Source organism: Mus caroli, chromosome 3 (genome assembly GCF_900094665.2).
Source record: "Mus caroli chromosome 3, CAROLI_EIJ_v1.1, whole genome shotgun sequence".
Taxonomy (NCBI): Eukaryota; Metazoa; Chordata; class Mammalia; order Rodentia; family Muridae; genus Mus; species Mus caroli.
Window position 1 is genome coordinate 150,513,255 of NC_034572.1, and position 24,167 is coordinate 150,537,421.

The 24,167-nt window shown below is 41.4% G+C and overlaps 1 protein-coding gene across 2 annotated transcripts in view; it reads left to right on the forward strand.

Moving 5' to 3' along the window:
- Ptger3 (prostaglandin E receptor 3) overlaps window positions 1–3,989 on the forward strand; it is an 81,182-nt gene extending 77,193 nt beyond the window's left edge. Inside the window, exons 3-4 of one of the 2 annotated variants that reach the window (XM_021158884.2) lie at window positions 825–913; window positions 3,093–3,989. In XM_021158884.2, coding sequence (XP_021014543.1) covers window positions 825–913; window positions 3,093–3,096 — 93 coding nt within the window. In that variant the 3' untranslated portion in view covers window positions 3,097–3,989. The remainder of the gene's footprint in view (window positions 1–824; window positions 914–3,092) is intronic. The other variant, XM_021158885.2, reaches the window with a different exon arrangement.
- Window positions 3,990–24,167: the final 20,178 nt, after the last annotated feature.

Consider the following 24,167-nt stretch of genomic DNA (forward strand, 5'->3'; position numbering starts at 1 on the left):
GCTTTGGGACCAATTCAGCAACATCATTTATGCCATAAACTCTTAGTGTCATGACCTGCAGGTCATAGACAGATCAGCAAATAAAAGCAGACAGTCCACAGTCCCCTCCTGTGTGAACTTTTTAGAGAGAACCGAACAAATACTCATAAAGCCCATTGCTGTCCAACAACAAATTCCTAAAGAGATGAACAGCAAGCATTAAATAATGGAAAAGTCCTGCACGGTCAGTGAATGAAGAAGCAAGTTTTCAAGTTGAGATCTATAGGATGAGTAGGAGTTAGCCAGATAATGGGAGCAGGGATGAACCAATAGGTGCAAAGACCCTGAGAGGAAAGAGGGTGACTCCATTTGTACCACTCAAGGATAACTATTGGAGCAGAGGGAAGTTTAAAACGAGGCTAGTCTTTCAGTTAGAGGCTAAACCAAACAGGGTTTGTTGATGTCTAGCTAAGAATTCTGGTCTTTTCCTAAGAGTATCAGAAGTGGTGAAAAGTTATAAGCTGGAAGGAGCAGACTCTAGACATTGTATTGCATACATTTTGACTCAGGGCTGAAGAAGTGCTGAGGTTGCCACTGTGTAGATTTAGAAGTCATTTCAGATGTGGATGTGGAGAAAGTAGAATGTGAGTCTCAAGTTTTCAGCATGACAGTAGGAGTGTGATGGTCTTAGGAAGATAATCTAAAGCATATTTCTTCTTTTCTCATGACCAGTGTGTGTCTATGTATGGGCTTTGGTTTTCTTCCAACATTTTTGAGGGAACATCATCTGATGAAGAGAGCCAAAGTCAGTAGCTCTGTCCTCTGACACCTCTGTCTGTTCACAGATCAGGGACCACACCAACTATGCTTCCAGCTCCACCTCCTTGCCCTGCCCAGGCTCCTCAGCCCTGATGTGGAGTGACCAGCTGGAAAGGTGAGATAGAAAGACTGTGTGCTTGACAAAGAGGCTTCCTATCCTCGGCTCAGGTCTCAGTAATGTGTAGTGAGAGCTGGGGAGATGGCACAGCCTATCAGTGCTTGCCTCAAGCCTAGGGACCTTTGTTCCACCAGTAGAACCCATGTCAAAAGACAGGTGTGATGTGTAATTCTAGCTTCAGGGGTCTGACTCCCTCTTCCCTCTTCTGGACTCTAAGAGCACCATACTTATGCATGTGTACAAGAACACAAATACACACTCCACATACACACACATACACACACACACACACACAAACTAAACCAAATATTTCTAAAGTCATGAAACCAACATAATTTTTATACAAGTGTATACTCCATGTCCTTTATTTAGCATCTGTGAGATCAAATTACTATCCTGGGCACACTGTGGCTCTCCATTGTTACATAGCATGAAGGAAAGACAGAGGGTAACTTATTTCCATCTTTTTGTTGTTGTTGTTAGTTTCGCCCTAAGGCTTTTTTAAAAAAAAATCATTTATTATTTTAGTGTGTTTATGTCTGCACAGGTGTCTGTGTAAGTGTATATGCAAGGTTTTTAAAACATTTTGTTAGTTGTGTATCTATCTGTGCATGTGTCTGTGTGAGTATATGTACAGGTGTGTGTGCATGTGCATGTTTGTGTGCATGCATATGTGTGCTTGCATGTTTGTGTGTGCATGTTTGTGTGTGTGTTCCTATTTGTGTGTACATGTGTGTGTGTCTGTGTGTGTGTCTGTGTGTGTCTGTGTGTGTGTCTCTGTGTGTGTCTCTGTGTGTGTGTCTCTCTGTGTGTGTCTGTGTGTGTGTCTGTGTGTGTGTCTGTGTGTGTGTGTGTGTGTGTGTGTGTGTCTGTGTCTGTGTCTGTGTCTGTGTCTATGTGAGTGCAGATGCCTGCAGAGGCCAGTAGAGGGCAAAAGATCCCCTGGAGCTGGTGTTACAGGTGATTATGAAGTACCCAATAACAGAGCTGGGAACTGACTAAATTCAGATCTTCTGCAATAGCAGAAAGCGCTCTTAACTGCTGAGCTGTCTCTCTAGCCTCTCTCTGTACATTCTAAAAAGTCTGTCTGGTATGTTTATTGCATGCATTTTAAGGCATTTATTACCTGTGCTTTGAAAAATATCATTCTTGTTTCTTTAATGTAGAATATATATTTCTAAGACTGTTTGCAAATATTTTAGAAAGTTAATATATTGTGTACTACACAAGAGTTTATCAAGGGATACACAGCAGGTCCCTCAACCAGAATCTACAATCACCCTGGGTACCATGGCACGTATCTACACTATAATTGTAAGACAGAATGTGGAGGGGTTTGTAGTTGCTGTTTTGTTTAGTTGGTTTCATTTGTTGTTGTTGTTGTTACTATAGTTAGTTAGTTAGTTAGTTGTTAGTTAGTTAGTTAGTTAGTTAGTTAGTTAGTTTGACAGGTCTTCTGTAGTCCTGGCCAGCTTCAAACTTTATGGAGCCAAGGGTTTCCTTGAATACTATATTCTCTTCTCTCAGCCTCCTGGGTGCTGTAATTACAAGCATCACACTCAGCTATGAGATTGCTTCTTCTTATGCTTGCATTTTCTTTCTGCTTAAGTGATGTTCTAGGAGTGTGCGATGTATGAGCTATAATGCTCTTGAAAACCACGCTCAGTAAAAATGTCTTCTAAAAAGAATTAGAGATTTGGAGGCCTGTTGTTAGAGTCTCTGGGTTGCTTCCTTCTAACTAGCACTGACACATTGCCTTACCTCGCAGAAGACTTTGTTAGTTTGATGGGAGGCTGTACTCAGTGACACTCCTCCTGCTTTTAAAATCACAAATATATACTTATTGGGACTTGTGTATTTGATGTACCTATAATCGACCTTACTGATTAAACACACCTAATTTCTATCAGGTGTTTTGCCTTTACGTGACATTTTTTTTTTCTTTTTCGAGACAGGGTTTCTCTGTGTAGACCTGGCTGTACTGGAACTCACTCTGTAGACCAGGTTGGCCTCGAACTCAGAAATCCACCTGCCTCTGCCTCCAGAGTGCTGGGATTAAAGGTGCGCATCACCACCGCCTGGCTAGATTTCTTATTTAAGTGCTGCTTTTATTTTACACACAAACACATTAACAATCACTCCTACTGTACTTACAGTTCCTTCTCTGTTTTAACAGATGATGAACAACCTGAAGTGGACTTTCATTGCAGTACCTGCTTCCCTGGGTCTGAGAATTTCTTCCCCCAGGGAAGGATGACTGAATATTTTGGATTGTATCTTCTTTTGGCCTCATATTTTATGTTTTCCTTGCCATTAAACACACCGAGACAAGCTTTGTTAGGATAATCTGAGAGTCTGGCTGTTAGCTGGTTCCTGTGAAGGACTGAAGACTCTACACTTGAGAGGGGGGCAAGACGGCATAGAGCAGCATGAAGAGGCTCAGTGCAGAAATATCTCCAGCCTCCAGAACCTTTGTGGACATGGACACCTTCATGTGTTGATAGTCTGAGTCTTCTAAATAGATCTTAAAAAGCAGCATAAGTTTTTAAACAGTGAAGCATCAATGTGTTGAGAGCAAATGTCCATGTAGTAAGCCATGAGCCAAAGAAGACAAAAAAGTCTACCTGAGAGGGCAAGAGAGATTGTGCAAAGGGTGTTTGTGCCAAGAAGGTATACGGTACCTCAGAGTCGTGTCCTTCTCAGTGAGACTGGGAAATAAGTTTCTAATTTAATTCTAGTTACTGGCTCCTCAGTAATTCAGGAATCGTGCCATCATTTCCCTGCTTTTAAAGGGAGAAGTTTAGCTAAAGGCACATTCCAGGTGTCACTAACAGTTCCAAAGCTAGGTGACTAAATGTTCAGTTAGAGCTGTTAAAAGGAAAACCAGCTAATTATCGTTCCAGTTCAATGTTATTTTTGAATTACTATCTACTTAAGATTTCTCATAATTTGTGCTCAGGCAGCACAATCAAAAAAAAAAGCGGGGGTGGGCAAAATTAATAAGTGACAGTTATTCTGCATCTAAGTCTGTGACTTTTTTATGAAATAAAATGATTTTGTCTGTGTTGAAATAGTGGACTTTGAAAAATATTTGAGTTATTTAGTAGCTTCCATCTTGTACACACTTATATGCTTGTAAATCCAACAAGTTGTTCTTCCTTCTTCCACCTGCCCTTCTGACTCACCTCCTGTCCCCCAGTTCAGCCTTTCATTTGGCAGAAATTCAGTATCTGCTCAGACACTGCTATGTCACACTGCCCCTTCTCTGGGATCTGTAGTTTTATCCTGAACCAGGATTCCATTCTCAGTCCATCCACCTATAACTAAACAACGCCTTTTGTGAATCAGCTGCCGACTCCCACTGCTTTATTTTAAATCCGTTTCCTTCTCTGATTTAAGTTCAGTGACCATTACTGAGCACAGGGTAAAGACTATCACCAGAGGAATGTCCATCTCTCACCTCCATCCATATCGAACTGTCATCTGCTATTTCATCATCACAAGAGAGGGCCCTGAACAGTTCTCCACCAGTCTCAACGCTAAGATGTGCTGCAATGACTTCCCACTTATAGGACCAGGTGATGTAGCAGTCGTATGGCCTTTGATGCAAAGTTGAATTTGACTCTCAATACACCATTCATAGGCCCTGTCCCCTTGAGAAAGCTTCTGCGTGTCCCACTGGGTGTCAAATGAAGCCATCTATGAGCTGAAAATAGTGTTTCCCATAAGGTTGTTGTCACAATATCTAGGAAGCGTATGCAACGTACTAGATGCCAGTTAGGCATGAGAGTTTTTGTTTAGGATTATTTTAAAGTACTCAATACAAGCTTTCAGTTCAACTTCAGACTGAATTCCTTTCCTCATGGGGTTGAATGTCATAGGCAGAACCCACTTCTACTTCATGTATTCTTATCTGTGAAACCTCATTTTACCTCCGCAGAACTTCAGATTTCCCACCTGTCCTCACCTTGTCTTAGACCTTGGACAATTCACACCTCTGTGTGTCCTTCCCTGTATCCCCTTACCTACATTATGTGGAGCTCACAGTATCACACCACACTGTTCCTTAATCACTTTCACTGGCTATGTCATTTCCCCCTGAAAAACAATGTCTAGAGCCATTTTTTCTTATACTTGCTTTACCAATTTCCTAGTGCCATGTTGTCATGTGCGACACCTAGAAGTTACTATTCACTAGTAAATCATCAGCAGGGGTGACATTTATATACAGGACTCCCAGTTCATAATAGGAAGGAATTTGGTGGGAAGCTGCTCCTATATTACCATTCAGTTGAGGATGTTTCGTGTTAACTTTCTGATTTGAATGCATCTGTATCCAAGCAAACTAGTTCAACATAATAATGTAAACCTCCTTTTGTGAAAGCAATAATATTGCAATAACTGGAAACACTTGACAAAGGTGATTCTCAGTCACCAGACTGGCCCTCTTGTGATTCATCTGAACTCTGATGAGAGAAAGCATGTTTCTGTGTAAAATGCTTATGGTGCTGTTTTTAAAAACAGGTTGTCGTTTTTCAGTGCAGTTTTAGGTTTTCAGCAAAAGTGAATGGAGTTCAAAGGATACTTTGACTTTTAGTTCAGAGAAATCACCTACTGCTGACTGGATTCCCTGAAATGATGACTTCCTATAAAGTGCACTTGTGCTGTAATTCAGTGACAAGTGAATTAAGTTTTAAGGCCGTCATTGTCGGCATTGACAGTAAACACTCTCATCCTTATGTAATAAGGTTACAATAAGGGCTGATCCTCCAAATAAAACAAGTTCCACTGAGTTGCTGCCCTGGTGGGATTGATCAGTAGGTTTTAAACCAATTGTAAGACCAACCATAAAGCTTAGAGTTAAACACACCAAACTGTGCAACATTAATGTGCTAAGTGGGTGTGTAGACATGCATTCTTACTCTTTTTCACATGTATGTAGTGGATTCTTTGTAATATATTATATACTGGGTATATGTAAGATACTTGTATAAGATACTACATGCATTGTGTGTTTGGCTCTTGATAATGTATTACACATATGTAAATTAATATGTGTGACATATTGCATGTCACATATGTCTAATGTGTCCTGTGTAGTATATTGCATGTAATCTGTTCTGTAATGACCTCCTGCAAGTAGAGAGTCCAATCTCTACTTCTGTCCTCTTGCAACAGCACAAACCAGTGTGAATTGAAAACATATAAAGGAAATGCCCACTAGGCTGTGTCTGCAGTATAAGGCCAGGATAACAGGAACATTTGACAAGTTTCCCATCAGAACCAGGCAACAGAAAGCAGCTGTGCTGGTGTCTGGAGACTGAGCTTTCATTAGAAACTATTTGTTCCAGTCTCCACAGGAAGAAAGAGGAAGGTAGATCTATTACTGTGTATAGGTATGTGTAGGTGTCTTGCAATCATTTACAGTAGCTACAAAATGTATAAAAAATCAAAGTTTAATTGGTCTGCTCTTTTATTATTTATTATGTATCTGAGGCATATTAATATAGCTGTCATTATGTGGGTGTCTTGAGGTTCTCTTCACTATGATGTAGTCACTATGATGACTTAACTATCTCCTTGCTGTCTTGAAACATTTGTGCATATGTGTTCCAGGAAACCCAGGTTTGCTAAATGTTTTGTTGATTTTTAATGTCTAGATGCACAAAGTAGATGAAAATGGTTCTTGTTTCATCCAAATCTTAAGGCGTGGTTTCCATTATTTGATTTTTTTATATAAAAATAATTTGCATGAAACCCATTTTAATAGCCTTTATAGTTGTTTTTTAATACTGGCCATGTCATGAGTTTCCTGTGGGCAGAACCTGTGCTTTACCAATCTTGTGATTCAATGGACCCAGACAAGCATGCAGAAGTAACCAATAAAGATACAGTTGTCCACGGTTTCACTGTTGCACATGTGAGTGGTGCTGAAGACCTCCTGGGCTATCACCCTCCAGCTTCCTATCTACCCAGCCCAGAGTGATCTACAAGAACTGTGCTTTAGGTTTTGAATGAATGAGTTTATTCAGCATATAGCAAGAGAAGGTAAGCGTGCAAGTGAATATAGAATATGGCATAGAGAGAGAAGCAGCTGACAGCAAATTATCAGACTCAGTGCTTGCAGCATCCAGCAGAGATGACGGGGAGCACAACTGAGATGGCAAACAAAGGTGACATCATCATACTCGGGCTTACAAACACCCAGCAGAAGGAGACTGAGGGGGCCCTGCTGAAGCAGGCAGATGGAGTTCCCAAGTTCTCCCAGGTAGAGTAGAGGGTCCCTTCGGGTGAGACTTCCAAGGGAAACAGCAAATGGGAGAAAAATCCTGTGATTAAACTGAATGCTTACAATAGTCATCAGACACCAACTGGAGACAACTGGGAGACAGGCATGCGCCACCACTGCCAGCACTGGAGTTCCTAATTAGCTTTCTTTCTGTGGAGGAGCTTCCCATTCCCACTGTGGACATTTTCATATGATGGAATAAACAATACTAACCTTGGTTGGAAATGACATTCTTAAGGACACAGTTTTTTTTTTTTTTTTTTTTTTTTTAATACTTGAAACCATTGGCTGTTTTTCTCTCTCCCCGTTGCAGACCCATGAACCAGCCTGACTCAGGACAGGGTGTGTTGGAAGACTCTTGACACAAAAAGCTTAAGTGTGTAGTGGAAGGAGAAACTAGATTATGCAGCCTGCTTCTGAGTCAACATATAGCACATGACAACTTAACAATACATATGCCCTCTTTGACCCTGGGCCATTGGGGCAGTCTTTAAATTTGAGCACACTTCTTATTCTTATAGAAAGCAACCATAAATGTGTTTTAATACAGGGTAACTGAGCTTATAGAAAGTGAATAAATGTAAGTCTGCGTGTAAGAGAACATTTACCTAGGTTTATGCTTTTTCTTGGCACCAGTGAATTTTAGCCACAGAAGGCAGAGGATACAAGGTATAGAGGATCATTGGAGCATCTAAGAGAATGAGAGAAAGGGATTTAGACTAAAGTGTAGTGGTTTATTTTCATAAATAAACACATCAGCTGTTGCCAGTGAGTCTCAGCATTTAGTTTACCTCTTTGGTGAATGACAGTAATGGTTTTACATAGTTGTCTATTTAACTTCTAGTTTGAATGCCAAATTCATTTCAGTGCCTTACAGTTACACATGTAATAATATGTCTCGAGCAACACTTTGGGAAAACAACCCAATTTTCTAGTTATATATTAAAGCATGAGAAATAATCACTGAAATGATCTGACCAGGGGGCTGGGGAGAAGGGGGGATATGCTCTAGGGTTTGGGGAGAGGGGATGTGCTCTGGGGGTTGGGGGAAGGGGGATGTGCTCTGGGGGTTGGGGGGAGGGGGTATGCACAAAGAACCCATGTCACTGACATGTTAGCTTAAAGCCAGGCAAAAGATCCTAACATCAGTGAAAGGTAAAAGCCAAGAGGATGATTAAAAATTGGAAGATTTAATCAATTGTGGCCTGATAATCTCTCTATAAATAGCTCTCAACAAGTTGCTATAAATAGCTCTATAAATAGTTCATTGAGTGTTCTAAGGCAAGTGAGAAAGGTGCTGACTGGGACTTGGATGGTAAAGGATATGAAACAGATTTTTAGGCGATATTAAATAAATGTCATACTAAGAAAATATGGGGGGGAGGTAGGTAGGGGAAAAGGAATAAAATATCAAACTCATCTGTTTCCCAGAGATTGCTCAATACTCAGTTCAGCACAGTCCTCTTAGTTCTGTCTACCCACCACCAGGATCAACTCTGAGCCTCCTTCATCCCCCACCTGAATCACCCTGGCCGGGCTGGCTTCTGATCTTGGATCCTTGAATCATCTTCTACATCTGCTACCAGACTCAAGTTTTATTCATAAATTCAAACCTGTTGTTATTTTCTTTCTTAACACTTAACTTACATTGTTTTCCCATGAGATTCAGGATAAAATTCAAACTAGGGAATGCACAACCCATGGAGGTTTCTATGGTCTTCTCTCTTGTATCTCCATCCTGTTATCTAGTGAGGATAACATCACACAAAGCACTCCCTCCCCATCCCCATGTGGTAAACCTTAACTCACCTTTCAGCAAAAGAACCTCTTCTCCAAGGGATGTTTTTCTTTCTTTCTTTTTTTTTTTTTACTAACTGAAATCAAAGTCAGGGCCCCCTGCTTGCTAAGCAAGCACTCAACCACTGCATATCCTAGCTCAGCTTCTTTCCTTAAAAGAAAAAAAAAAATCTCTGCGTCATGATTTGTTGATTCATCTGCCTATCATTTTTACAGTCCAGGGTGAGGACTACCCTCTTCCCACTGCCAGACGTGTCCATCACAGTGTGTAATAAAGAGCTCGTACTCAACAAATCCTTACTAGTAAAAGAAAGAACAGAATGTTGTATAGCAATTAAACATAAAAATGTGAACAGAAACAATAATCACAGCTGTCTTGGTGTCCAAACTATCCTTATGTGACATACAACAGGGTGTCACTCATGGTTTCTGGATAACACTACCACCATACTAGACTACAAAATAGATTGGTGCCAATCAGAAAAATGATAGATGCTAAGGGGAACTCATGGGGATTCAATGTGATATCACCAAACCTACAACTTACACAAGTCACTCAGGCTGGTTAAGACACGAGTATTCTGGCTTCTCTTGAAGTTGTGAGTCAGTTTGATACGGAGTCTGAAATTTTGTGTTTTTTTATCAAATGAGTTCTCCCCAGGTGATTCTTCCTATTGGGAAGCCTTGACATCATAATTACAGTGCTTTCTTAATCATCATACTTTGGCTGGCACCTTAGCACTGGCTGGAAGGTACCACATCAGACCTACTGAGTAAGAGCCTCTCACAGTGGCTGTCAGCAACCTGTGCATGAGAATGCCCTCAAGCCCACTCCCTTGTCAAATGTAACCCTGAGAGAAGGAAGCTAGGAGTAGCCACAGACTCCCTCAGGAGTCAAGATGCTGCACGCTGCCCTTCTGCCATCAGCGCCTTTCTTTCTAATTTCTAAGAAGTGGCTTGACATCAGCATGTCACTTTCAATCTGCCACAGCCCCTCCCACCTCAATATCATAGAGACTTCTTACTCCTCTACCCAGATTTCTCTGGCTGACATCTTGCGATGCTGCTGGAGTACATGCTGGCTCTGATCACTTAAAGGCTTAGGCTCTCACCTCTATCACATGGGTCTCAATATTGGAATATATCCAAATAATAGTTACACGTCTTTTAAGGGTTTTCTAGAGCAGGAGAAGCCATCTTGTTCTCCTTTCTCAGCCTTTGGAAGGCCAAGGCAAGGAGGAACATGGTCATTTGTAAAATGCCCCTCAGTTTTCAGGCTGACTCTCGAGGCCACTAAGAGTAAACATTCTGGTCTAGAGTAGGGCAGATTTACAACACAGTGTGGGAGAATTATCTGCCAGCCTCATGGGGAAAGGTGTTTAGTTAACTGTGATTACTGGAACAGAGGACTACTGAGTAGTTTAAACAGAGACAACTTAGCCTCACAATGTTGGAAACCAAAAGCCTATGACCAAGGCTATGATATGGTTGGCTCCTACCATCAGCCATGAGAAAGATTGTATTTTGTGGCCTGTTCCACCCTCAGTAACACCTTTTAAAGTTCCTGGCTTGCAGGTATATCACACTCTGCCTTCAGATCTCACAGTGTCCCTGCTCAACAAACGTCTTCTGGTTATGCAGCTTCAGCAAAACTGGATTAGGGCCTTCTGTATCTGATCCTTGTATATGCCCTTACAACTTTGTCAGGATTCAGGAGGAAGAGTGAATCTCATCAATGAAGGGTCAATTATTGTTCATAAAATCTGCCATGAAGATAGCTTGTAGGATAAAATGGATGTAGGAATGGAATAAAAATTCTAGCAATCTATGACAGCCCGGGCTACAATTAAGATAGACAATTTAAAAGTAATCATGCATCTAACTCCAAAATACCTGGAATATTACCCTATATAAATAAATAGTGCACCTTACATAAGTGTGTGGTAGGAAAGGTGTTTGTGTTGTTTATGTCATATTTTAAATGACCAAATTAAACTAGAGAGTTCCATGCTTGGGAAGATAGGGAGTTTTAGAAATTCTTTGAGTTAAGTTTTAAACCCAAGTTGATCTCACAGCTTTAAATGACAGATCTATTCCTGAAGGCTCCAAATCAGAGCCACTTACTTGTGTAGGGGCTAAAGTTTGAAGGGAAGCGGATGTTACATACTTCAAGGAAGACAACTCAAGATTTGTAAGACCTTATATACGGGGTTCTGAGTATGTGGCTGTTCCTGGGTGCAGAGGCTGGAGAGATCCATTAATGTCTTTGCTCTAGTTTGCTAGGGTTAAAACCGACATCTCTGCACTTCTTCACAACTGAACTGCAATCACAGATTGGAGTCTCTTCTTGAGTGTGATCATCTGCCCCTTCAGCCTCCAAAATCAATTCCTCCTGGGGCCTTGGTAGCTTCTCAGAGCTACTGATAGCCACACGGAAAGCTGTTCTCTGTCTCTAGTGCACATACTGCCGAGCTCACATGACTTGTAGTTTGTGACTGTAAATCCCTTGGTTGCTCTCCATTTCAACGCCATGCTTACAGACTCTGCTCCCCACTTCTAGAGGGAAAATAGCAATTGGAAAGACATTCACTGTGTTCTAAGAGTGGGTACAAGTGCTTTTGGAAAAACAATGACACTTTGGGCATATTTGTAAAGTTCTTTCTATATCTACATGTCCTTCTCTATTCCCAGTCACCACGGTGTTTGCCCAGTGCCAGCTGGCAATAATCTGATACCAGGCTGAGCATAGTTGGGGCTGCAGCCATCCTTCAGTGGCAGAGAACATGTCTAGCATGTGCAAGGCCCTGAGGTTGCTTTTCAGCACTACACGCTGAAAAGTAAGAGATGAGCAAATAAATTCTTCAAAATGGCCTTCCCCAAAGTGTACAGAGGCTGCGTATGCCAGTGCTGTGGAAAATACTCCTTTACATGCTACAAACAAGACCTAGTCAAGATCCTTCTCATGTGGGTTATTGGAAATGGTTCCCTCCCTCTCCTCCCTTGTGTCTCCTCTCTTTTTCCTTTCCACATACCTATCTACCTTTCTTCCTTTCTTTCTTCCTTTCTTTCTTCCTTTCTTTCTTCCTTCCTTCCTTCCTTCCTTTCTTTCTTTCTTTCTTTCTTTCTTTCTTTCTTTCTTTCTTTCTTTCTTCCTTCCTTCCTTCCTTCCTTCCTTTCCCCCCCCTTCCTTTGTTTCAAGACAGGTCTCACTATGTAGCTCAAGCCCATGAACTCAAGATTCTCTGATCCAGTCCCTGGGTATTGAGATCACAGGGCTGTTCTCCCATGCTCCAGCCTAAATCCTGTTTTGAATGTAACTTTCAAGATATCACTAATATTTAGAACTCACTAACTTTTAAGACTGTTAGATATTGAATAAGTCATAAGAACACACTGATAATTTTTTATAGACACAATATTTTGAACAGATTTCTCCAATTCTAGCTCTTCCTTCTTGTAGGCATAGGTAAGGATATTCTTGGCCAGAATATAGATCTCTCTTGATACCACTACCTTCACAGCATTTTAAGAAATTATTTATAGTTCATTTTCTCCCTTCATCTCATTCCTTTTTTTTCAGTCATTGGATAAATATAGAAAACAGAATTACACTTTCCCACTACATGACTAAAAGAACTGTCTTCACTCTCCAAGAGTGAGATATTGCCTAGACAATATTGAATTTTCTTGTCTAGACACAAAAAATTCAATAGTAAGGGGAAAAGGGATAATTAGATTGACACCAGAGGTACTAGTTTTAGGTATGAACTTCTCCACTTATTCTGTGTGCGGTGGGTGATTTAAAAGCCTTGAACTGCTATTCATTTTCCTGCAGCAGAGATCTCATGGCCTCTGCAGATAACTGTGGGGATCAATTGAAGATAATCTGAGACTCTGTCATCTCTCAGGAGCTCCTCAGACACATGGCAATAGTGCCCTCTCCCCTTATGGCTCCCTGGAGTCCCTGTCAACTTCTCATGGCACTTAGAGGAGATACAACAAATTTCCTTAAATCTTTTCTAAAGCCTGCCTCAAAAGATCTACACAGTTGAGCGTCCTGACACCGTTTTACAAGAACACTCAGCTCATAGGGCAAAGAAGGCACAAGAACTGACAGGGCCACTCAAAACCTAACCAGAAACTTCACTTCTTGTCAATGTAATACTTCCTTCATCTGTCTATCCACCTCATCCTGAATGTGAAGGGGCCTGTGCCTGTTAAGGCTAGGTTACAAGAGGCAGAGACCATAACACACACAGCAAACAAAACTAGAATCTTCCAGTTTTCAAATGATGTAGGTCCTCAGGTCCTACATGAGCATGTGCTGGGACTGGGTGGACAGGCTAAAGCCACATAAGGAGAGCTTCAAATCTCATTAGATGTCCTCACATGGCAAGGGGATGACTCCAGAGTGGTTCAGCAATGTACCTACCCACTGTATCCTGCCAACTTGAGAGGAAGTCTGTGTCAACTGGGTAAAGAAGAAATGCAATGTTCTGAGCAGTGTGAACCCATTAATGACATTAAAAACACAAAATAACAATGAGCACAGTGACAGCTGCACTTCATACAAGCAGGTTCCATGTTCCTGGCTGCAACTCCAAGCCCACTTTCCTTAGGGCTAAGTGACTTGGCAAAGGGCAGCTTATCAGCAACCAGGGCTGTTTTAAACAGGGGCAGATCTGGGAATATTTTTAGCAAAGTTGCAAAAACAAGTTGGTTACTTATGACCCAGTTTAGACATGGAGTGGTAGCAGCATGGGTTCCAAACTGCCAAGACATCTGCTCCAGACGGGGAAAATGTCCAGATATAGGGTGATGCTGCAGCCTGAACTGGAAGAAGTATATGGGTATTTTGACTTATTTTGTGTAGAAGAAATGTACCTGGAATGGTTGGGTAACTTGGTGGCCCTTCCAATAAAACAAGGTTGTGGGTTTTTAAACCAAGTATCTAATCTTCGGGGGTTGGATATAGCATATTCTAACTCCAAATCTTGCAGTTGCCAAATACTTATTTCTAAAATTCTATAAAATCCATGTTGACCTTGAGTTGCAAAGATGGGGAGTGTGTTGTCGTAGAAACTGTTGATCCAGAAGTGATGTCATTTAACTGACGCTCACCCAGAACTGTGAAGGTTTCTTTTCAAATGAACACTCATCTGAAGGGGCAGACTCCAGAATAATGTGGGTGACAAATGAAAAGTTTAGCTGGAGCATATGACTTTTCTCACCCTTCCAACTTACAAGCTTCTCACTGTACACTCATTAAGCAGAGTTTCTTCACCCTTAAGGGGAAGCAGATGGCAATCACTACTTTCCAACAAAATCAAACATAAAGCATTAAAGAAAACAAAACATACAAGATCGCAAGCTGGCATCTGTTCCACAGAGAGCTAAAACATGTAAATTTCATAAGTATGGCTCACCTTCTGGACATTACACCTGATAAGTCCTAAGTTTATGATATTTATTAATTTCTTTCTCTTTGTAAATTAAGACACTACGAATGAGTTGATTCTGACATGTGTGAAAAGGATTAAATGCTAATCTTTTGTTGCAAGCTTAATATTTTTACCAGAATTTTAATGGCATTTATGGTTTTTCTTAACTTTTATCTGACCCACTCACATTCGAGTGTCACCCACTCACTATAGAGTGTCAGCAAAACTCTATAGCAAGTCTCGGGACCAACGTCCTTGGCAGTTCTTCAGCCCTAACATCCACCATGGCCTCTACCATCCATCCAACGGCATGGTTTCCCTCAGATTGGCCCTCAGCCACCCCTACCCCGGAGTCTCCTGTCTTCCCATCTCCTCAGCGTCTCTGGTTTTATAGGACATTTCAAGAGGAGGCACGTAATCTCCTTCGACAACATAGAGGTATGGGATTTGTTTAATACTGCTTAGCTATTCATATAATTTAACATCAGGAAACAATTTGGGGCGGAAGGGGGAGTGGCGGGTCTACTTTGTACATAGGACATTATGAAACACTTCAAAAGGGAAGACAGCTGAACCCTGGGGACTGAGGCTGTTCTCAGGATTTTGTAAGAATTCAGTCTTCTGTATTTCTATCTGTATGTGTGTGTGTGTGTGTGTGTGTGTGTGTGTCTGTCTGTCTGTCTGTCTGTCTGTCTGTGCATGTGTCTATGTGTGTATGGGCTCTGTGTGTGTGTATGCCTATGTGTGTGTTAATGTGCCTGTGTGTGGGCTCTGTGTGTGGATGCCTTTATGTGTCACTGTGCCTGTGTGGGCTGTGTGTGTGTGTGTGCACAATTCTCCCACATGGAGAGCTTTCCTGTTCACCATTCATCAGACACAATAGACCAGCTCCACAGATAAACTAGATATGCATTTGAAGTTACTCTGATAAAATGTTTCAATACAAGCACAAAGCTCTAGCCATAGTTGTGCTGTTCTATTGAGCTGTGCAAGCCTGTGGCTTCTGTTATGACCACAGCTGGCTCCCATGGTATAAAAACATTAGCAGAGCCCCAGCTGAGGTCTAGAAAAGAACATAAAAAAGTTGGGGTGCCCATGACAGCACTTAGAAGACATCTAAAATAACATCTCAGTCTGCTATATTTAAGTGAAGGACCTCTCAAGGACACAGAGAAAGCCACTCTGAAAATCAATAAAGTATAGCAAGTCTGGGAAAAAAAGACATGTGACCATCACACCCAAGTCCTGTAGACAAGCGGGACCCCAGCCAAAAGAGCTGGGGGAAGGTTTGGAAAAGTCAAGGAGATAAAAAACGATAACAGAAACCCAGGTGTGTAAACAGAGCCTTAGAAGGTCTTGTTGGCAAGCAAAACTGTCCCACCCATGAGCATGTATTTGATAGTCAATCTCAGGGCCCACAATGGACCCCTCTGCCTATTCCCATGTAAGACACTTTGCATGAACTATCTCAAATAAGTGACCCGTAGAGAGAAGGAAGCAAACATATCCACTTATCCATTGTAGTTTAATGACAGACTATATAAGGACAAGGAGCATACACTCTGGAACTGAGCTGCCTGGTGTTCCTTCTGTATCCACTCATGTGTAAGCTAAGCATGCACAATGTTTGTTTGTTTGTTTGTTTTTCAGGTTAAGATAAAAAAGAATTTCAGATAGGGCATGTCTTAAGAACTTCCTAGGTATAGGTACATGTATTGCAAACAAAGGAGGAAGCTGAGCAACTGTCTGGTGTTAATGTGTGGAGGAAGTGGAGACTCAGCTCAACATAGAACACTTGCCCAAACCTCATGCTCAGAGCTCAGGCTGTGCAGTGTGGGTCTTGAAGGGAAAGAGCCAAGTAGAAGCATCTACCTGTAAATGAGAGATCTCAGGAATCTCTGCTGGGAAAGGCACATATCAACACCATCCCAAGATTCCTCATTTATTTTACTTCAGTTTGGCTGCTGTCTCAATGGAAATAAGAGTTAACTGAAGGTCCTTCATAATGTCCCTTCTAAAAACCCATTCCAGTGTTCACCATATGCCTAAAAATCTCTGACTTTGCATTACTGAGCCCGCCTCCACATTTTAAAATAAGATTTATGTTTTAGGATTTATTTTTTTTTTATTTTGTGTATGTGAAGGTTTAATCTGCATGTATGTGTATACACCATATGTGTGCAGTGTCCATGGAGGTCAGAAGAAGTAATCAAACCCCCAGAACTGGAGTAATAGATGGTTGTGAGCCAGCCTTTGGGTACTTCGAAGTAAACCAAGCTTTTAACCTCTGACCCATTTTTCCAGACCCAGGATCTGATTCATTAGAGCTGTAGATAGTGCTGAGCCACCAGATATAGGTGCTAGGGTACTGAGTGCTAGGTCCTGATTTCTGGGTACTGGGTATTGAACCTGGGTCTTCTGGAAGAGCTGAAAGAACTTCTAAGAGAAGAGCCAACTTTCCAGCCTTCTCTACCTCCATCTTAATGTAGTATTTAGTGCTCAGTAGCTTCTGAGAAATCAACAATGACAGATCTATGATAGATTTTCAGTTAAAATCTTAAGAATACTAATAGTCTATGCAATTAATTCCTTCTACAGCAAAAGAAACACATTACACATGTACCAAGGGATGGCATTTCAAAGAGTACTAAGCCCTGTCTTCCAAAAATGTTTCCACAAATAGTCATTCAAATGGTAAAGATAGCTTTCTGATATGATTTTTTTGCCTTATGAATTTTTCTTGGCAATTTGACATGGAGCAGATATTGTAGCAATACATAGCAAGACCTGCTTACTGCAACCAGGATAGCATTTGAGAATACAAAGTTTTGTTGTTTTGAAAACCTATGCCCATTCACATCATATAAAACTATGATTTGTGACTCCCCCATGGCCTCATGTCTCCTTAGCCTATCAGTTTCTCTCTTTACTTCTTATGATCTCAGATAAACACCTGAAAGGTGGAGATACAGCCTGCACTGAAGATAGGAATCGGTAATAAAGATCATAGCCCATTATTCTAGAGGAAAAAGAAGGAAACCCCATTATATGTGGCTTCTCACAAGGCTGCAAATAGCCCAGGGACGTGCTATGTGGGGAATACATGGGTTGCATTTTCACGAACAGGAGTCTTCACTGTTACCAGATCCTCTAAGTCAGAGGAAGCTATGGCTGCCATGTTTTCCAGCTAGAGGTCTGTGAATTGAACATGGAGTAACACACAGGTAAGAAGAAGTCGAGTCCTGCTCCAGGCTGTCACTCTGGCCACTGAAGCAATTTCAGAAGAATTTCTACTTGTTACAGTTCCTCAGTACTTCCTCCAAATGTTACTGATGAAATATTGATTCAGCATGGGCCATAAATTCCTTGGTAAGCTGATCCCTTACCCTAGCTTTGGTCCTGGTGAACCTTGTGGTCCAGAGTAAAGTAACTTAAAAAGAACATCTAAAATGTGGTTATCAGACTCCTGGGAGAATTCATCAGGTGTTTAAAGTCTAAGATGTCAGCTACACCAAACAATGGACTTAAGCCAGTAATGGAAATCCATTGAAGTAGCTTAAAGCAAAGTGAGATTGCTCCAAGAAATCTGATGGAATCTGAGAGCAGGAAGTACAATGCCTAAGAACAAAAGTGAGCCCTCCCTTCTTTCTCTACCCTCCCTATTCTGTCTTTTTCTCTGCACTCTCTCTGCAGTAGATATGTCTCCCCTCAGTAAGGTGCTACTGCTTCACAAATGCTCAGAACTGAGCCCTCCACCCTCACCCCAGAACAATCCTGTAGTGATTTTAACAATACTGAAGAAATCAGCATTAGCTACTCTGGCTCTCAGTTCAAATTTCATAGAATAGAATTTTATTATCAAACCACCCAAAAGTAGCACAGAGTTTGGGGAAAAGCACTCTGTAGGTATGGGAGGTCTGGCTTAGTTATGCCTGTCACACTTTCTCCCTTGATAACAGAATATTAGACAAGATATCAAAAGGCAGTAGATTATAACAAACACCATGACTAGAAAGATGAACTTGCTGCTAGGAAGCTAAGCTCTCCATGACTCAGGAAGTGCACAGAGGTGTGAGAGGGAAAGCTTTACAGAGGCAGGCCAGAGACTACAACATGCCCACCAAGTGTCAAATCAGACCTGTCTGGCACCCAGGCCACATGCACAAGTGAGGTAGACAATGAGAGGGATCCCTACACTGCATTTCTTGCTGATCAGGGCTTAAAAAAGTTTCCCCCACATTGACAGACTAGTCAGGGAGTCAGACAAGGACATCAGGGAGTGAAAAACAGTTACAGTAAATGATAACTAGGAACATTGAGCTACAGAGAAGGAATGATCCCGCCCCTGGGAGCTGGCACAGCTGCACCACAGAATACCACAGGCCGAGCATTTCCCACTACTGTGGAGGCTGAAGTCTAACATCAAATGTGAACAGGTCTGGCTCCCTCTCTGGATCATCCTTAGAAGGATGGCTACCTCCTCTCCACACTATGTGCTTGACCATCCTTGGTGTGATGCTGTTCACAAAATTCATTTCTTCTGAGGACAGCAGTCAGATAACATTTATCCTTCCCCCAAATTTCATTTAACTTCAGTTACTTTCTTGAAGTCACATTCGGAGATATTTGGGGTTGACTTCTTCACCTGTATATCCTGCTACACTCAGCTACACCCTGAACATGAATCCTAGAGGCCTTCTCCTTCCCTGAGACACCTAGCAACATCTGAAGGATCTCCTGTCACAGTGTCTCTATGTAAACCTCTTCATGTCCTTGGGAACCACAGCTCCAGTAGTTCAAGCAACCCTTTTTATTGCTCAGTCTAATGCTTTCTTCTACAGTATGGATTTGGGGAGAGAGATATAATTTATCCCAAAAATAGAATGAGAGGAAAATTCCAGTCTTGCAGGGAAGTGTGTTCCCGTAGCAGAAGAGAAGAAACAAAGACATAAAAACAACAGCATGCATGGCTGAGCTTGGAATGCTGCCTGGTTTGGTTTGGTGGAGTTTAGGACACATGAGAGTTAGAGAATGGTAAAGGAATGAAGCTGCAAAGATAATTAAGTTAGTTGTTGAATTATCAGCAAGTCTGTACGAAGGTATTCTTTTCTCTTCCCCAGCTTCCTGAGCGGTTGCTTGGATTACTGGCAGGCATGAGGTACTACACTCAGCTCATTTTTAATTTTAATATATATTACTGCTAGCACCATGAAGCAAGGTTTAAAGAGCAGGATTCAAAGCAGAGACGTGGTCTCCAGAGATGGTTTTGTTAATTCTGAATTAGAGCAAGGCTGATTGACAGGGATGATGTGGATGATGGAGCAGAGCAAGGCTGATTGACAGGGATGATGTGGATGATGGAGCAGAGCAAGGCTGATTGACAGGGATAATGATGGATTTCCAAGAACCAGCCTTGACTAGGTCTGGGTTCCTGAGAGAGGGGTGTTTGGGAACATCGAAAAGAAACCACTCAAAGTCAAATCATGGGCCCAAGCTGGCTGCCTGGGTTCTGTTGAGATGGCTTTCCAGACTGCTCCTATTAGAAAAATTCTGTTAGAAAAAAATTTTAAGTATTTCTTGGGTTTTCTAATCAAAATCAGAAAGCCAGAAAAATTTCTAAAAGAGCTATGTTCTCTCTTCAGACAGCCTTCCCTGGATAGCTGCTCGAAAACATCCTAAAAGAGCTGTGTCAGCTCTCTAAGTAATGCTTGGGATTTCTGACTAAGAAATCCTATTAGTAAACATTCTAATAGAACTGTGTTTGTTTTCCATGGATTCTCTGACCAAAGTGAGAAATCATGTTAGAAAAAAATTTCTTTAAGAGGTGTTTTGTTTTTTTATACTTTTTATTAGGTATTTTCCTCATTTACATTTCCAATGCTATCCCAAAAGTCCCCCATACCCTCCCACCCACTCCCCTACCCACCCACTCCCACTTTTTGGCCCTGGAATTCCCCTGTACTGGGGCATATAAAGTTTGCAAGTCCAATGGGCCTCTCTTTCCAGTGATGGCCGACTAGGCCATCTTTTGATACATATGCAGCTAGAGCCAAGAGCTCCGGGGTACTGGTTAGTTCATAATAATGATCCACCTATGGGGTTGCAGTTCCCTTTAGCTCCTTGGGTACTTTCTAAGAGGTGTTTTCACTCTCCAGAGATCTCCAGATAGCTCAACTCTTTCTGAAAAACTGCTATTGCTTTCTGGTAGCATCTCATGCAAACCAAAAGCCCATTTTTCTAAATTTACATATCAATTCCGTTATTTATTCCAAGCTTACTTTTGATTATCCTATGAATCAACATTCTATGACCCTAGCCTCTTAATTCTTAGGAGACAGCAAGCATATTTTTATTTTATTTTCTTAACATTGTAAAAGAATTCAGAAATCTGTCTGCCTTTGTAAACTTAGCTAGGTGGGACATTGTCCTGAGATTATAATTCTGACCACACCTGGACCTAAATTTGCTCTGTCCCAGAACCTTGAACTTAGAAATCTGCCTGCATTTGTATCTGCCTGCATTTGTGCCTTTATGACATGCTGGTTCATAATGTAGAAGTGTCTGATCTTTTAGATCTGTGAAGCTCCTTATGCAATTCATATTACATCCTTATATTTTTGCATAGTTGAGAAATTATATATTTTTAAACTCACATTTTTAGAGTTTTTTCCACAGCCTTAGAGGCTGTCCTGAAGGTCCCAGCACTTACAATTTGCTGAGATATTAGCCACAGCTTCACATCCTAGACTTGTACTATCTCTGATTATCACGGAGTCATTAGCAATAACAGGGGGACATTTCTCAGAGGAATGTGAGAATATGTACATTATTATACAAACAAGCCTTATGCCCGTGGCAGCCATTGATGCTTGTGGAGACCCATGTCTCATGGCCCTGTCTGAATGGCAGGAACTATGTCCTTCTGTCCCCACCAAGTCCATGCTGGACTTGGCAGTGGATGGTGGATAAGAGCAAGGCTGATTGACAAGGGATGATGTAGATAATGGAGCAGAGCAAGGTTGATTGACAGGGATGATCTGTATGATGGAGCAGAGGACCTGACACTCGGAAATCGAGTCCTTGGGATCGCTACTAATGTCTTTGGAGGAGGCAGGAAGAAGAACATTTTAGAAGTCCATAGTGTCTGGCTTGAGTGACAAGATTTTGGTAATGTTACTGAAGAGGAGATGTTGGAAGGGTTCTGTGTGCTTGAGGACTGAGTGGGACCCAGATGACCTGTAAATAGGAAACATAAAAATAAAATTTACAGATACCAGGAAATTAATAAAGGATGTTGTATTCACGTGGATGGTGCCTTCCTCAGAACCCATGGACCTTGGGAAATTCAGAACACTGCCTCACAATTCCCATTCTAAGGCCAAGCAGAATGGCTCTTTTAGTGAAAGGGACAGTTTAAATATGTCTAATCATAAATGAGTGTTTTAGCTATTTTCCAATTATTTAATGTCAAACTGAGAAAATGAATGCTCTCAGAGATCTGAGATTCAAATGCTATAGTAAGGTAAATCACCCAGAGTGTTCTTAGTGTCTATGCAGTGCAGCAAGTGCAAGTGTTGCTATGAGGTGCGTGACTAACCATTAAGCCTGCACTTATTAGAAGCCACTGAAAAGGAAAGAGAAAACAATTGAGGAAATGAAGAAAAGGATTTAAAAAAAAAACCCAGAAGATTCGAAGATGAAAAACCAGTAAGTACACTACCAAAGAAGGGGTGGTTATGTCCCTCCCCACCCCCTTACACCACCTCCAGGGCTTCCTGGCTAGAAGCAGCTTTTTTCTTGAAGCCATGAGCCATTAAGTGCACATTTTTCTTAACCTGTTCAAGTGAGGGCAAGAACAAGGTTCCAGCACCAGAGGAAAGACAGTCATGTGACCCCTGAGCTAGAGAGGTGATCCAAAAAGAGATCATAAGAAGTGAATGTTAGGAAAATATCAAATCTCTAAATACTGTCCAGATGTTAGAGGAAGTTTAACTTTTGAGATGATGTTAATATGAACAAATATAAATGTTTTAAAACAGTACTGTTATCTGGTATTTCCCCAAGTAATTATTTCAGAGAGGACTATTAAGGTAAATTGTGTAAGCCATCAAAACTTAGCAAACATCACCTAAAAACTATATTTGAGTTAATTGTGAATGAAAACCCCTGCATTTCTTGTCCCGTCTAACTAATATCTATTCGGAGGTATTTGGGGACTGATTCTTGGGTACTAATCTCTTTTAACTCTCTTCTGCATTTTGATTTTATATTTTTTAATATCATAAAGTATTTTAAATAAGACATTTTATGGGTTGGGGATATAGCTCCATTGCCTAGTATGCACAAGACCTGGAGTTTAATCTCAAGTAACTTTCAGAGTTGCTATAGGCTAACCTGAGCAACATAATACTGTCTTAAAACGAAGTCTAAAATATTCTTCTCTAAGTCTAAAATGGTCTTTCTCTACTCTTTTTTGTTTCAAAGGTGAGGAGTATAAGTAGCTTTTCAAAATAATTGTAGTTTGGCTCCAAAATGTCAAGCTTCCTCTCACCCTTATAGGTCCATATCCTGCACACGAGCTAGCATTTACCCCCATGTACTTCCATGTTTCTCATTGTTGTGACCAAATAATTGGCATGGACAGTCTCTTAGCTGCTATTGCTGTGTAGAGTCACCATGACCACAGAAATTCTTATAAAGGAAAGCATTTACTTGGGTCTGGCATACAGGTTCACAGCTTTAGTCTATAGTCATCATAGCAGGAATCATAGCAGCACACAGGCAGGCATGGTGCTAGAGAAGGAGCCTAGAGTTCTACATCTGGATTGGCAGGTAACAGGAAGTGGGAGGCAGGGGAGGCTTGGCTTGGGCATGTGAAACCTCAAAGCCTATCCCAAGTGACACACTTCCTCCAACTAGGCTATATGAAACAGTGCCATTCCTTGTGTGCCTGTGGGGGACATTTTCATTCAGATCACCACAGATAGTTTAGAGGAGGAAAGGACTATTTGCCTCACTGTATCAAAGCTGCATGGGGTGAGGGTGTGTGCAGGTGGAATTGGTTGTAAGTGGGCAGTGTACACTGGAGTTCTTCATAGTGGTTAGACTAGAGCCAGGGATTACTAGACTCTGATTTTGAAAGGCCTTGCCCACAACAAGAGGAGTCTGTGGGGAGCAGTTCAGATTCAGACCATAGCACCCCATTTGATGGGGGTAAAATCACAGAATTTATTCTCTAGATTCTAGGATAAGAAAAACCAAAACACTCACTGGAAGGTTGGCTCAGGGAGTGAAAGCCCTTATTGGGTGTTTCTATAAATATCATGGGCTGAGAACCCTGTGAAATTATTTAAGATTCAGGTTTGTGATTCACTTCTTTCTTTCTTTTTTTTATTAGATATTTTCTCTATTTACATTTCAAATGTTATCCCCTTTCCTAGTTTCCCCTCTAAAAATCCCCTATCCCCTCCCCGCTTCCTCTTCTCCCCAACCCACCCACTCCCACTTCCTGGCCCTGGTATTCCCCTATACTAGGGCATAGAACCTTCACAGGACCAAGGGCCTCTTCTCCCATTGATGACTGACTAGGCCATCCTCTGTTACATATGCAGCTAGAGACATGAGTTCTACCATGTGTTTTCTTTGATTGGTGGTTTAGTCCCAGGGAACTCTGGGAATAGTGGTTAGTTCATATTGTTGTTCCTCCTATGGGGCTGCAAACCCC